At 53.6% G+C, this 16,476-nt stretch overlaps 1 protein-coding gene across 2 annotated transcripts in view; it reads left to right on the top strand.

Moving 5' to 3' along the window:
* DOK1 (docking protein 1) overlaps positions 1 to 16,476 on the top strand; it is a 313,371-nt gene that overhangs the window by 216,743 nt on the left and 80,152 nt on the right. For both annotated transcript variants that reach the window (XR_014978268.1, XM_085642983.1), the window contains exon 3: positions 5,211 to 5,322. Coding sequence is in view for 1 of the 2 variants with exons in the window: in XM_085642983.1 (XP_085499109.1) it covers positions 5,211 to 5,322 (112 nt within the window). In the remaining variant the exon portion in view is untranslated. The remainder of the gene's footprint in view (positions 1 to 5,210; positions 5,323 to 16,476) is intronic.

Raw genomic sequence — 16,476 nt, 5'->3', positions numbered from 1 at the left:
AGTGAAGACTCTCACCTCTTGGGGGCAGAAACCTGTCTATCGTGGCTGGCTGGTGGAGACCAGTCCGTTAACACACTAGTAGTGTTTAAGTTTTCAGGGGGAACCTCTGAGGTGCCCTCCGGGTGCATTGTCTCATAAATCCACCACAGGCATCAGTGTGGGTTTATCAAGATGAGGTGTTTGGTGTCAAATACCTTGGGGTACAGTGAAGCCATCATGTAGCTGGGGAGCTCGTAATCATGAGTGTCCAGTGCATGTACTCGGTATGGCTTCCCTGTGCATTCAGGATACATAAGGGCGAACTTAGATGCCACAAAGACACATCCACTCCTGCAGATAAGCCCACACATGGGTATAGTGCACCCTGCCTTAGGGCTGTAAGGCCTGCTGGAGGGATGACTTACATGTACCACATGCAGTGTTTTGCAGATATGGCACACAGAGATGTTGCTATGTCGACTCTTCATTTTTCTCTGCATCAAGGCACGCAGGCGGCAATCGCTGGAGGCCCTCTACCACGATGGCATACTTGTACCGTATGAGACACTGACACGGGAGGAGGGGCTGCCCCTTGGCACTTCCTTAGTCACACCTCTTGGATAAGCATCTTACAGCGACTCTAGGGGATGTCACACAGGAACCACCGACTCATCTCACACTACAATATTTAGCATGTCATGGGAGAGGGGAGGCATCTTACCCGGTGGTTGGCGGATGCACTTCGGTTGCAAACTGCCACACCGTTGTCTTCATTGCGGCACTGATGAGAGACAGAAAAGTCCAGTCCTTGCACTTATAAGGAGTGGGACATGATTCTGGTGGGCCCCACATATGTCCCTCGCAATGCCAGGCTCCGGAGGATACAATTTCACATACTACACAGGGCGTGTCTTACCCCCAAGAAGATCAGTAGTTATTCTCATTTACTGGATGTGGCCTGACCCCGCTGCAACAACTCCAACACAGACATCCAACATAGGTTATGGTCATGCCCCTCACTACAACAGAACTGGGGCAGGGTCACATGACCTCTCTCGGCCTGTACCGACTGACAATTTGAGTGCACATGGGAGGTCTGTATACTGGCCATCCTCCTGAGAGACAAAGAAACACAGGGCCACTACGTGCTTCCAGGACCTTGGTTTCATAGTGGCAAAGCGCCTTATCACAAAGCGCTAGAAATCCAGAAACCACCGACAATAACAGCCTGGTCCCACTCTATCCTTGTATGGGCCAGGCCGGATGCGGTTTCTCTTTGCAGGGAGGACACTCTTGGACTACGTAAATACCCCATCTTATCCAACTGGGACGTTATCCTGATGGCCCTCCAGACTGAACTAAGTCCAGAGGAGGATGTCGGTGCCACCACTGTAACTTAAATCGTATCTGATCAAAAGTATCGACGGACCACGCACGCAAACTTGGAATCATCCTGGACTCCGAGCTCAAAATGGACCGCCAGATCAACTACGTTGCATCCTCCTGCTTCCACACCCTCCACCTCCTACTCAAGAGCTTCAAATGGATCCCCCTTGAGCACAGAAAGACTGTCACCAGCAGACTCGACTACGGCAACGTACTCTACGCCAGAATAAACAAAAACCTCACCCGCAAGCTACAAAACATCCAGAACGCCGCCACAATATTGGTCCTCAACCTGCCAAGACACTGCCACATCTCCCAGCACCTGTGCACACTCCACTGGCTCTCCACCGAGGCAAGAATCGCCTTCAAGATTCTCACCCACGCTCACAAAGCCCTCCACAACACCGGACCAACATACCTGAGCAGCCAACTCAAATTCCACGCACCTCAAAGGACCCTACGATCAGCCCACCTCTCCTACGCTGTGGTCCCCCACTCCAGAAAGACCAGATCGGGAGGCCGCTCCTTTTCCTTCCTCGTGGCCAAAGCCTGGAACGCCCTCCCCCTCCACCTCCGACAGATCACATCGCTCCCCATCTTCATGAGAAACCTCAAAACTTGGCTCTTCGACAGACCCATTCCTTGATGGACTGGAACCTGCACCTCCCCTCCTCCTCAGCACCTTGAGCCCTTACGGGTGAGTAGTCATGCTTAACAAACACATGATTGATTGATTACGAAAGCCATGATACCATTATCAATGATGTTTCAAAGTATACGCAATGAGATGTGTACCGCAGGATGTAAGACTATCACGAAGAAGACGACAACTCGCCCAGGGCAGACTTGGAACTGCATTAAGAATTAGCAAAACGTTTTCTGTTTTCCCCTTGCCTACATACCCATTACCCCACCACTTATACCCACAATGTTCATCGCTGTTCTATAATTTTAATATGTTTGTTGCTCTTGCCATGGAATGCGGTGATCAATGAGATTACATACTGATGATTAACTTTGGAGGGCGCCTGACGGCCTTGTGCTGTCCCATATTCAGCAGCACTTTCTAGATCTGCTGGGAGACGTGCACCAGACCAGTCACAAAGTATGATTTCACAAGTCTCCTGAACTGACCATCTCGAGATCAATACCCGTGCACTCTTATTGAGCCCGCTCTTGCTATGAAACTGTACCATGAAAACGAAATAAACAGATCCAAAAAAAGAAAGACACGCAGGTGGCAATGGCAGTTTGCGTGAGCTTGGTGAGGGGTTTATCAGACACTGGCCAGCTTGTCTCTGATCCCAGATACCATGCCTGTGTGTCTCCAATCCCAGACATCACACAGGATTGTCTCTGATCCCAGACATCACACAGGACTGTCTCTGATCCCAGACATCACACCAGACTGTCTTTGATCCCAGACACCACACAGGACTGTCTCTGATCCCAGACATCACGCCAGACTGTCTCTGATCCCAGACATCACAATAGACTGTCTCTGATCCGAGACATCCCACCAGACTGTCTCTGATCCCAGACCCCACAGCTGTCTCCTATTGCAGACATCACACCACACTGTCTCTGATCCCAGACATCACACCACACTGTCTCTGACCCAAGCCTTAACACAAGACTGTCTTTCGATCGCAGACATCACATCAGACTGTCTCTGATCGCAGACATCACTCCAGACTGTCTCTGATCCTAGACATCCCACCAGACTGTTACTGATCGCCGACCCCACAGCTGACTGTCTCCAATTGCAGACATCACACCACACTGTCTCTGATCCCAGACATCACACTAGACTGTCTCCGATCCCAGACACCCCACCAGACTGTCTCCAACCGCAGACATCACACCGGACTGTCTCTGATGCCATACCCCACCGCTGACTGTCTCCGATCGCAGACATCACACCGGACTGTCTCTGATGCCATACCCCACCGCTGACTGTCTCCGATCGCAGACATCACACCGGACTGTCTCTGATGCCATACCCCACCGCTGACTGTCTCTGATGCCATACCCCACCGCTGACTGTCTCTGATCCCAGACATCACATCAGACTGTCTCTGAGCCCAGACATCAAACCAGACTGTCTCTGATTGCAGACATCACACCAGACTGTCTCTGATCCCAGACATCACCCTAGCCTGTCTCTGATCGCACACATAACACCCGACTGTCTCAGATCCCTCACCCCACAGCTGACTGTCTCCAATCCCACACATCACACCAGACTGTCTCTCATCCCAGACATCACACCAGACTGTCTCTCATCCCAGACATCACACCAGACTGTCTCTGATCCCAGACATCACACCAGACTGTCTCTGATCCCAGACATCACACAAGATTGTCTCTGATCCCAGACATCACACCAGACTGTCTCTGATCCCAGACATAACACCGGATAGTCTCTGAAAGCAGACATCACACCAGACTTTCTCTGATCCCAGACATCCCACCACACTGTCTCTGATCGCCGACCCCACAGCTGACTGTCTCCAATTGCAGACATCACACCACACTGTCTCTGATCCCAGACATCACACCACACTGTCTCTGACCCAAGCCTTCACACAAGACTGTCTTTCGATCGCAGACATCACACCAGACTGTCTCTGATCCCAGACATCACACCATACTGTCTCTGATACCAGACATCCCACCAGACTGTCTCTAAACTCAGACCCCACAGCTGATTGTCTCTGATCCCAGACATCACACCAGACTGTCTCCGATCGCAGACATCACACCAGACTGTCTCTGATCGCATATCTCACCGCTGACTGTCTCTGATCCCAGACATCACACCAGACTGTCTCCGATCCCAGACATCACACCAGACTGTCTCTGATCCCAGACATCACACCAGACTGTCTCTGAGCCCAGACATCACACCAGACTGTCTCTGATCCCAGACATCACACCAGACTATCTCTGACCGCACACATCACACCAGACTGTCTCTGATCCCAGACCCCACAGCTGACTGTCTCTGATCCCAGATATCACACCAGACTGTATCTGATCCCAGACATCACACCAGACTGTCTCTGATCCCAGACCCCACGGCTGACTGTCATTAATCACACACACCACACCAGACTGTCTCTGATCCCAGACACCACACCAGACTGTCTGATCCCAGACATCACACACAGACATCACACCAGACTGTCTCTGAACCCAGACATCACACCAGACTGTCTCTGATTCCAGACATCACAGCAGACTGTCTCTGATCCCAGATATCACACCAGACTGTCTCTGATCCCAGACCCCACAGCTGTCTCCTATTGCAGACATCACACCAGACAGTCTCTGATCCCAGATATCACACCAGACTGTCTCTGATCCCAGACCCCACAGCTGACTGTCTCCAATCGCACACATCACACCAGACTGTCTCTGATACCAGATATCACACCAGACTGTCTCTGATCCCAGACCCCACAGCTGTCTCCTATTGCAGACATCACACCAGACTGTCTCTGATCCCAGACATCACACCAGACTGTCTCTGATCCCAGACATCACAACAGACTGTCTCTGATCCCAGACATTACACACACACATCACATCCAGACTGTCTCTGATTGCAGACACCACACCGGACTGTCTCTGATCGCAGACATCACACTAGACAGTCTCTTATCCTAGGCCCCACAGCTGACTGTTCATTATGTAGAATGCTGTGCCTGTCTGACTTCAGGTATCCCTCCTCCCAGTCTGAAATTCAAAATATGACTGGACTATCTATGAGGGCAGATTTCTCTCTACCACCTCTGAACCTTGACCTCAGGCTCTTTAACGCTCTTCATACTCTGTTGCAGAACACCCCCAATGACCTGAGTAAGACAATGACGCCGGAGTCTGAAGATGGCGAAACAGATGTGAACGTCATGCAGATGGCTGTGAATAGCATCTACTTCTCAAGGGAAGAAGGTAGGTAGGAGAGCTTCTCTCTCTCTTTCTCCTTCTCTCTTTCTCCTTCTCTCTCTCTCTTTCTCTCTCTCTCTGTCTGTCTCTGTCTCTCTCTCTCCCCCCTCTCTCTATCTCTCTATCTCCCCCCTCTCTCTCTCTCTCCCCCCTTTCTCTCTCTCCCCCCTCTCTATCTCTCTCTCCCCCCTCTCTATCTCTCTCTCCCCCCTCTCTCACTTTCTCTCTCCCCCTCTCACTTTCTCTCTCCCCCCCTCTCTCACTTTCTCTCTCCCCCCCTCTCTCACTTTCTCTCTCTCTCTCTCTATGGCCCCCCATATCAACACTTCCAAGGACCCCACAACAATTATCTCCAGCATCCTCCGTGGACTCTCTCCAGGACCCCATGTCGACTCTCCTCAGCACCCCTCTTTGACGCTTCTCACTACCCCACATCGGCTCTTCTCAGAACATCACATCAACTTTCCCCAGGACCCCACATCAACACTTCCTAGGACCCATATCAACTCTATCCCAGAGCTCCTCTTCGACTCTCTGATCTATGCTCTTCTTCTTCACCATCCCATAGAAGTCTCCTGGATATATGCATGTCTCCGCCTGCCCCCTCTTCAACTCCCCCAGACACATGCATGTCTCTGCTTAACCCAGCATTGACTCTTTCTAGCAACTCCACCTCAGCTCTCTCCAGCACTTCACATCGACTCTTCCCAGCACCCCTCATTTCCTCACCAGTTACATATGCGTGACCGCCAGCACCCCTCTTCCTCTCTCCCTGATTCATGCATATCTCCGCTAGCACCCCTCTTCCACTCTCCCCGATCCATGCATATCTCCGCCAGCACCCCTCTTCCACTCTCCCTGATCCATGCATATCTCTGCCAGCACCCCTCTTCCACTGTCCGCCAGTGCCCCTCTTCCACTCTCCCCGATCCATACATATCTCTGCCAGCACCCCTCTTCCACTCTCCCCGATCCATGCATATCTCCGCCAGCACCCCTCTTCCACTCTCCGCCAGCACCCCTCTTCCACTCTCCCCGATCCATTACATATCTCCACCAGCACCCCTCTTCCACTCTCTGCCAGCACCCCTCTTCCACTCTCCCCGATCCAGGCATATCTCCGCCAGCACCCCTCTTCCACTCTCCCCGATCCATACATATCTACGCCAGCACCCCTCTTCTACTTTCCCTGATTCATACATATCTCCGCCAGCACCCCTTTTCCACTCTCCGCCAGCACCCTTCTTCCACTCTCCCTGATCCATGCATACCTCCGCCAGCACCCCTCTTCTACTTTCCCTGATTCTTGCATATCTCCGCCAGCAACCCTCTTCCACTCTCCGCCAGCACCCCTCTTCCGCTCTCCCCGATCCATGCATATCTCCGCCAGAACCCCTCTTCCACTCTCCCCGATCCATGCATATCTCCGCCAGCACACCACTTCCACTCTCCCCGATCCATGCATATCTCCGCCAGCACACCACTTCCACTCTCCCCGATCCATGCATATCTCCGCCAGCACCCCACTTCCACTCTCCCCGATCCATGCATATCTCCACCAGCACCCGTCTTCCTGATCCATGCATATCTCCGCCAGCACCCCCCTTCCACTGTCCGCCAGCGCCCCTCTTCCACTCTCCCCGATCAATACATATCTCTGCCAGCACCCCTCTTCCACTCTCCCAGATCCATGCATATCTCCGCCAGCACCCCTCTTCCACTCTCCCCGATCCATACATCTCTGCCAGCACCCCTCTTCCACTCTCCCCGATCCATACATATCTCCGCCAGCACCCCTCTTCCGCTCTCCCTGATCCATGCATATCTCCGCCAGCACCCCTCTCCCACTCTCCGCAAGCACCCCTCTTCCACTCTCCCTGATCCATGCATATCTCCGCCAGCACCCCACTTCCACTCTCCCCGATCCTTCCACTGTCCGCCAGCGCCCCTCTTCCACTCTCCCCGATCCATACATATTTCTGCCAGCACCCCTCTTCCACTCTCCCCGATCCATACATATCTCCGCCAGCACCCCTCTTCCGCTCTCCCTGATCCATGCATATCTCCGCCAGCACCCCTCTTCCACTCTCCCCCGATCCATACATATCTCCGCCAGCACCCCTCTTCCACTCTCCCTGATCCATACATATCTCCGCCAGCACCACTCTTCCACTCTCCGCCAGCACCCCTCTTCCACTCTCCCTGATCCATACATATCTCCGCCAGCACCCCTCTTCCACTCTCCGCCAGCACCCCTCTTCTACTTTCCCTGATTCATGCATATCTCTGCCAGCACCCCTCTTCCACTCTCCGCCAGCACCCCTCTTCCTCTCTCCCTTATTCATGCATATCTCTGCCAGCACCCCTCTTCCACTCTCCCCGATCCATGCATATCTCCGCCAGCACCCCTCTTCCACTCTCCCTGATCCATGCATATCTCCGCCAGCACCCCTCTTCCACTCTCCCCGATCCATGCATATCTCCGCTAGCACCCCTCTTCCGCTCTCCCCGATCCATGCATATCTCCATCAGCACCCCTCTTCCACTCTCCCCGATCCATGCATATCTCCGCCAGCAGCCCTCTTCCACTCTCCGCCAGCACCCCTCTTCCACTCTCCCCGATCCATGCATATCTCCGCCAGCACCCCTCTTCTACTTTCCCTGATTCTTGCATATCTCCGCCAGCACCCCTCTTCCACTCTCCGCCAGCACCCCTCTTCCACTCTCCCCGATCCATGCATATCTCCGCCAGAACCCCTCTTCCACTCTCCCTGATCCATGCATATCTCCGCCAGCACCCCACTTCCACTCTCCCCGATCCATGCATATCTCCGCCAGCACCCCTCTTCCACTCTCCCCGATCCATGCATATCTCCGCCAGCACCCCACTTCCACTCTCCCCGATCCGTGCATATCTCCGCCAGCACCCCTCTTCCTGATCCATGCATATCTCCGCCAGCACCCCTCTTCCACTGTCCGCCAGCGCCCCTCTTCCACTCTCCCCGATCCATACATATCTCCGCCAGCACCCCTCTTCCACTCTCCCAGATCCATGCATATCTCCACCAGCACCCCTCTTCCACTCTCCCCGATCCATACATATCTCCGCCAGCACCCTTCTTCCACTCTCCCCGATCCATACATATCTCCGCCAGCACCCCTCTTCCACTCTCCCCGATCCATGCATATCTCCGCCAGCACCCCTCTTCCGCTCTCCCTGATCAATGCATATCTCCGTCAGCACCCCTCTTCCACTCTCCCTGATCCATGCATATCTCCGCCAGCACCCCACTTCCACTCTCCCCGATCCTTCCACTGTCCGCCAGCGCCCCTCTTCCACTCTCCCCGATCCATACATATCTCCGCCAGCACCACTCTTCCACTCTCCCCGGTCCATACATATCTCCGCCAGCACCCCTCTTCCGCTCTCCCTGATCCATGCATATCTCCGCCAGCACCCCTCTTCCACTCTCCCCCGATCCATACATATCTCCGCCAGCACCCCTCTTCCACTCTCCCTGATACATACATATCTCCGCCAGCACCCCTCTTCCACTCTCCGCCAGCACCCCTCTTCCACTCTCCCTGATCCATGCATATCTCCGCCTCCACCCCTCTTCCACTCTCCGCCAGCACCCCTCTTCCTCTCTCCCTTGTTCATGCATATCTCTGCCAGCACCCCTCTTCCACTCTCCCCGATCCATGCATATCTCCGCCAGCACCCCTCTTCCACTCTCCCTGATCCATGCATATCTCCGCCAGCACCCCTCTTCCATTCTCCCCGATCCATGCATATCTCCGCTAGCACCCCTCTTCCGCTCTCCCCGATCCATGCATATCTCCACCAGCACCCCTCTTCCACTCTCCCCGATCCATGCAAATCTCCGCCAGCAGCCCTCTTCCTCTCTCCCTGATCCATGCATATCTCCGCCAGCACCCCTCTTCCACTCTCCCCGATCCATGCATATCTCCGCAAGCACCGCTCTTCCACTGTCCGCCAGTGCCCCTCTTCCACTCTACCCGATCCATGCATATCTCCGCCAGCACCCCTCTTCCACTCTCCGCCAGCACCCCTCTTCCACTCTCCCTGATTCATGCATATCTTCGCCAGCACCCCTCTTCCACTGTCCCTGATTCATGCATATCTCCGCTAGCACCCCCCTTCCACTCTCCCCGATCCATGCATATCTCCGCTAGCACCCCTCTTCTACTCTCCGCCAGCACCCCTCTACCACTCTCCCTGATCCATGCATATCTCCGACAGCACCCCTCTTCCACTGTCCGCCAGCACCCCTCTTCCACTCTCCGCCAGCACCCCTCTTCCACTCTCCCCAATCCATGCATATCTCCGCCAGCACCCCTCTTCCACTCTCCCCGATCCATGCATATCTCCGCCAGCACCCCTCTTCCACTCTCCCCGATCCATGCATATCTCCGCCAGCACCCCTCTTCCGCTCTCCCTGATTCATGCAGATCTCCGCCAGCATCCCTCTTCCCCTCTCCCTGATCCATGCATATCTCCGCCTGCACCCCTCTTCCACTCTCCCAGATCCATACATATCTCTGCCAGCACCCCTCTTGCACTCTCCCCTATCCATGCATATCTCTGCCAGCACCCCTCTTTCACTCTCCCCGATCCATGCATATCTCCTCCAGCACCCCTCTTCCTCTCTCCCTGATTCATGCATATAACTGCCAGCACCCCTCTTCCACTCTCCCCGATCCATGCATATCTCCGCCAGCACCCCTCTTCCACTTTTCCTGATTCATGCATATCTCCGCTAGCACCCCTCTTGATGTCTCTGGCACGCTTCTTTTTCACCATTCAGCACTCCTCTTTGTATCCCTCCAGAGCCTTTTTGTTTGTGTCTGTCCAGTACCTCTCTTTGTATCTCCACAGCGCTCCCCATTTGTTACCCAACAACACTTGTCTGTTTCACTCCAACACTCATCTTTCTGTCTAAGTAACTTCTTTTTGTTCCCCCCAGTAGTCCTCTATTTCACTGCAGCCCTCTTTTGTGTTGCTCTTTCTTCCCTGGATGTGTCTCTTCAGCACCTCCTTTTTTCTCCTTCGAGAATATTCATTTATTCTTTCTAGAAGCCCCACTTTCTTTCCATGGAATTCTTCTGTCTCTCTCTCTACATCATTCCTTTCCAGTAAAATCTCTGGAAATATCTCTGTCCGCTTCGTCACTTCCGGTTCAACTGAAATAAAGGCACAGCGCCTGGTCCCTAACATCACCTAGAGTCTTGGGGAGCCACAGGCGTGACTGAGCGACACACACACAGCAGCACTGACCTGAGGCTGAAAGTCTTTCTCTTGCTCACATCCTGCATGGACCTAAACCAAGACTAGCGCTTGGCTCCACCTGTAGCCCCTTTAGCACCTTTGGTGCCTTGGGAGACACCAGGAAGGTTCAAGATGGAGCAGGCCCAAGTTCAGGATAGGAGGAGCCGGACCAAAGGTAAAGATGGAGCTCGTCCAAAGTTCACATAGAGCTGGTCGAATGTTCAAGATGGAGGTGGTCCAACGTTCAAAATGGGGACTAATCCAAAGCTCATTATCAGGACTTATCTGAACTTCAGATGGAGCTGGTCTGAACTTCAGATGGAGCTGGTCTGAACTTCAGATGGAGCTGGTTTGAACTTCAGATGGAGCTGGTCCAAAGCTCAGGATGGAGCTGGTCCAAAGCTCCAGATGGAGCTGGTCCAAAGCTCGGGATGGAGCTGATCCAAAGCTCAGGATGTAGCTGGTCCAAAGCTCCAGATGGAGCTGGTCCAAAGCCCAGGATGGAGCTGGTCCAAAGCCCAGGATGGAGCTGGTCCAAAGCTCAGGATGGAGCTGGTCCAAAGCTCAGGATGGAGCTGGTCCAAAGCTCAGGATGGAGCTGGTCCAAAGCTCAGGATGGAGCTGGTCCAAAGCTCAGGATGGAGCTGGTCCAAAGCTCAGGATGGAGCTGGTCCAAAGCGTAGGATGGAGCTGGTCCAAAACGTAGGATGGAGCTGGTCCAAAGCTCAGGATGGAGCTGGTCCAAAGCTCAGGATGGAGCTGGTCCAAAGCTCAGGATGGAGCTGGTCCAAAGCTCAGGATGGAGCTGGTCCAAAGCTCAGGATGGAGCTGGTCCAAAGCTCAGGATGGAGCTGGTCCAAAGCCCTGGATGGAGCTGGTACAAACCTCAGGATGGGAGCTAGTCCATAGCTCAGGATGGATCTGGTCCAAAGCTCAGAATGGAGCTGGTCCAAAGCCCAGGATGGAGCTGGTCCAAAGCTCTGCCTAAAAAAGGGGGGTTTCCCATCGGATAGTATTGGGGTTGGCCCTGAGGGTACATCATATCCCTTCAGGAATATTCATTCATATTTCCATCCTGGAACTAATGAACCTCCTTCACCTCGCTGAACTCTCCCATGCCCCTGCCTAACTCCACCCCCCGCATTTGACAGAGCGGTAGAATCCTGAAGAGCCCTGGCATCACAAAATGGATGCCTCCAGTCACAGACACTGGGCTGCCCTCCTGCTGATGACAGAAACTCGCAGTGGAGGAGGTCCAACAATAGGTATCCTGTCACAGGGAGGTGTGACCACCTCCCAGACAGGGCTTAGTGTATTGGGGCTGGGTGGGTGCACTTCTAGAGTGCTTTGAAGTCCTGCACTGGGGGAGCAGTAGGCTCCTCTGTGCATATGACAGTTCAAACCGGCTCAGGGGCTACCTGCCCCTGCTCTGGCGTGAAACTGGACAAAGGGAACTGGGTGCAACCACCCACTCCCCTCCCATAGGAGGGGTCATAGAGTTAGTCCCTCCCTTCCTTCTAGTATAAGTTATGGAACCCTTGCCATTGCAAACTAGATATCCCTGGATGAGCTCTGAAGAAGAATCCTGGACCTTCGACGTTCCATTACCTCTGGAAGACGGAAGAATCTCCATTGGAGTCAAGGAGTGACTCCCCTGCTTGGCAGGCACCAAAACTTTGCATCCACAGTCGCAAACTTTCCCGCTCCCGCCGGAGTCCAAAGTCCCTGCAGCCCAGGAAGAGGATTTCATGACTTCTCCAAGGCCATCATGAGTCCCCAGCGATGCTGAGGCAAGTGGACCCCACGAGTGACGAGGAACCACAATCCCTGGGTACCGTGCACTATTTTCGAGTGCAACCCCTTCACGACGTACTACGAACTTGCGCATTGGACCACGTGTGGTCCAAGCCTCCAGCAGGATTTCCACTGAAGATCAGAGGTCTACCCGGTCCCGAGTGACCATGGGCCCCTGTTGAGGGAATCCTCCCGAGGCGTCTTCGCGATCCCTTGCCGGCTGGCTTCTGGGTCCCCAGAAGACTTTTCTATAGTTCCAAAGGGCTCCCCTGGTTGCTCCAGGCCTGCCCTGACTTACCCTCGCTGGGTGAGTCCCTCAGACCTTGCTGGTCTGCACCGCTGACTTTTTGTCCTTTCCACAAGACTTGCTGTTACCAAGGCTTGTTAGCTCCAATCTGATCACCGACACCGCAGTAAGCTGCAGACTTCGTGGGACACACCAAATCCAGCTCCTGGTCGTTGTCGACGCCTCCTGGACCTCGTGACTTTGAACACTGTCCGCTCTGCTTTCAGGTCTTCCTTCTTCTGAATCCAGCCTTGGATTCCACCGGACACTTCTCCTGTCTTCACAAGCAGCAAGTCTTCTTTGGCTCCCATTGAAAACGACGCCGCTACCCGACACCAAAAGACACCTATGCACCCGGCTTCCCTGGGTGATGTAACTCCAGCACTATGGTGCTCCTGTGGGTGTTGGCTCTAGAACTACTTACCCTGTAAGTGACTTGCTTGTAGACTCTCCCGAAGTATCCTAAAACTCTAAAATTCCAACCGCGACTTGCTCCATTGAAGTCAATTGGGATCCGCGGCTGTGTTCTCACACTGCATGCGTCTCCCGTGGGTCCTTTACTTACCTGCCTTGGGTGGATTAGTGAGGCCCCAGCGCTTCTGAAGGCCCTAGGCCTTGTCCCCTCTCAAGTCATTGTTCTTAAGTCTCTTTTTTAGTATATGGTCTGGTACGCACCTAGGGCCCCAGCCATATTTGTGCTTAATTTATTGTGAAACGTTGATTTGTGCATATGTTCCTGACTTCTAATCTCATAAAGAGATTAGTAGAGTGTGTCTAGTAATAAATACATATATATTTGATATATATACCTGTGTGGTGTGCTTTCATTTAGTGATTCAAGAGATTATAAGGTAAAACAAGCTGCTTTACATTCCTCTAAAGACTTAGCCTGAAGGCTGCTCTCCACAGCTACCACTAGGATAGCTTTCTTTAAAGGTTGTCTTAAACATACTACCCTAAGAGTCGAATTGTACTGGTGCAAGGTGGCCACTTTAACTAGTGAACAGCATATGCCAGGCCAACTTCTCACAGAGGTCTATTGCGTCTCTTCCAAGAACTTACCGGAGCTTACAGCCCGCCCACTGCGTACCATTGGTTGGCTGAATTGTCTCTCTCTTTTGCTCGCTTTTTATTCAATGTCTTTCCTTGTCCATCTTGTGTTTGTCGCTCCCTGGACCACCCTCTCTTTACGATCTCTCTGATTGGCTGGCTTCTATGTTTTCACTGCTCATTTTTTGGGAATTAGTTTTATCTTTTTTAAAGCCCTCCACAAGAGTGCATGTTTTCCGGTTGTGTTTCTTGTGTGCTCCCGCCCACCCCTAGTCTGTATTGTCTGCAAGTTCTCTGCAAGGCTCCTGGTCTCCCTTGCGTTGTTTTCATATTTCGCTTGTGTACTTCACCCCCTACCCGTCTTGCCCCTTAGCCTCACGTGCTGCTTTTCCCCTTTCTTACTCTCTACCTCTTGTTTCGCTCACCCCCTCGTCACTTGCACCAATGCCCACAATCACTTTTTGTAATTATAATTTTTTAGGGTGGGAGGAGCAGTAAATAAATTACTGTGGGCGCCTTTACCTTAAAATACTTTTGCGCTGCTTTTTTATATGCTTTTATTTACCAATCCATGTTAGATCGGCAGATGAAATAACGGCTGTCACATCACACCGATAACATGAGCCACCCTTGCCATCATGCCGTTATTCCTTTTCTTTTCTGTTTTTTTACTCTTGGACATGCTGCTTAGCATCTTGCCAAAAGGCATCAGCTAAGCTGATACAGTCCCATGGGTGAGACTAGTTGGCTTTGCCAAGGCTTGGTGTTGTCGCTGGCACCGCCCATGTATGGCACATCACTATCGGGTGGAGTCCGTCTGGTCCCTCACTGCTCTGATCTGCTCACCCTAGCTGGAGTCCGTCTGGTCCCTCACTGCTCTAATCTTGTCGCACTAGCTGGAGTCCGTCTGGTCCCTCACTGCTCTGATCTGGTCACCCTAGCTGGAGTCCGTCTGGTCTCTCACTGCTCTGATCTGGTCGCCCTAGCTGGAGTCCGTCTGGTCTCTCACTGCTCTGATCTGGTCACCCTAGCTCGAGTCAGTCTGGTCTCTCACTGCTCTGATCTGGTCACCCTAGCTCGAGTAAGTCTGGTCTCTCACTGCTCTGATCTGGTCGCCCTAGCTGGAATCCGTCTGGTCTCTCACTGCTCTGATCTGGTCGCCCTAGCTGGAGTACGTCTGGTCTCTCACTGCTCTGATCTGATCTGGTCGCCCTAGCTGGAGTCCCTCTGGTCCCTCACTGCTCTGATCTGCTCACCCTAGCTGGAGTCCGTCTGGTCCCTCACTGCTCTGATCTGGTCACCCTAGCTGGAGTCCGTCTGGTCTCTCACTGCTCTGATCTGGTTGCCCTAGCTGGAGTCCGTCTGGTCTCTCACTGCTCTGATCTGATCTGGTCACCCTAGCTGGAGTCCATCTGGTCCCTCACTGCTCTGATCTGCTCACCCTAGCTGGAGTCCGTCTGGTCCCTCACTGCTCTGATCTGGTCACCCTAGCTGGAGTCCGTCTGGTCTCTCACTGCTCTGATCTGGTCGCCCTAGCTGGAGTCCGTCTGGTCTCTCACTGCTCTGATCTGGTCACCCTAGCTCGAGTCAGTCTGGTCTCTCACTGCTCTGATCTGGTCACCCTAGCTCGAGTAAGTCTGGTCTCTCACTGCTCTGATCTGGTCGCCCTAGCTGGAGTACGTCTGGTCTCTCACTGCTCTGATCTGGTCGCCCTAGCTGGAGTACGTCTGGTCTCTCACTGCTCTGATCTGATCTGGTCGCCCTAGCTGGAGTCCGTCTGGTCCCTCACTGCTCTGATCTGCTCACCCTAGCTGGAGTCCGTCTGATCTCGCACTGCTCTGATCTGCTCACCCTAGCTGGAGTCCGTCTGGTCCCTCACTGCTCTGATCTGGTCACCCTAGCTGGAGTCCGCCTGGTCTCGCACTGCTCTGATCTGCTCACCCTAGCTGGAGTCCGCCTGGTCTCGCACTGCTCTGATATGCTCACCCTAGCTGGAGTCCGTCTGGTCCCTCACTGCTCTGATCTGGTCACCCTAGCTGGAGTCCGTCTGGTCCCACACTGCTCTGATCTTGTCACCCTAGCTGGAGTCCATCTGGTCTCTCAGTGCTCTGATCTGGTCACCCTAGCTGGAGTCCGTCAGGTCCCTCACTGCTCTGATCTGGTCACCCTAGCTGGAGTCTGTCTGGTCTCTCACTGCTCTGATCTGGTCACCCTAGCTCGAGTCAGTCTGGTCTCTCACTGCTCTGCTCTGGTCACCCTAGCTCGAGTAAGTCTGGTCTCTCACTGCTCTGATCTGGTCGCCCTAGCTGGAATCCGTCTGGTCTCTCACTGCTCTGATCTGGTCGCCCTAGCTGGAGTACGTCTGGTCTCACACTGCTCTGATCTGGTCACCCTAGCTCGAGTAAGTCTGGTCCCTCACTGCTCTGATCTTGTCGCCCTAGCTGGAGTCCGTCTGGTCTCTCACTGCTCTGATCTGGTCACCCTAGCTCGAGTCAGTCTGGTCTCTCACTGCTCTGAACTGGTCACCCTAGCTGGAGTCCATCTGGTCCCTCACTGCTCTGATCTGCTCACCCTAGCTGGAGTCCGTCTGGTCCCTCACTGCTCTGATCTGGTCACCCTAGCTGGAGTCCGTCTGGTCCCACACTGCTCTGATCTTGTCACCCTAGCTGGAGTCCATCTGGTCTCTCAGTGCTCTGATCTGGTCACCCTAGCTGGAGTCCGTCAGGTCCCTCACTGCTCT

The sequence above is a fragment of the Triturus cristatus genome, chromosome 2_2 (genome assembly GCF_964204655.1).
Source record: "Triturus cristatus chromosome 2_2, aTriCri1.1, whole genome shotgun sequence".
In the NCBI taxonomy this organism is placed as follows: Eukaryota; Metazoa; Chordata; class Amphibia; order Caudata; family Salamandridae; genus Triturus; species Triturus cristatus.
Note: the sequence above shows the minus strand (reverse complement) of the source record. Positions and strands in the feature narration are given on the sequence as shown.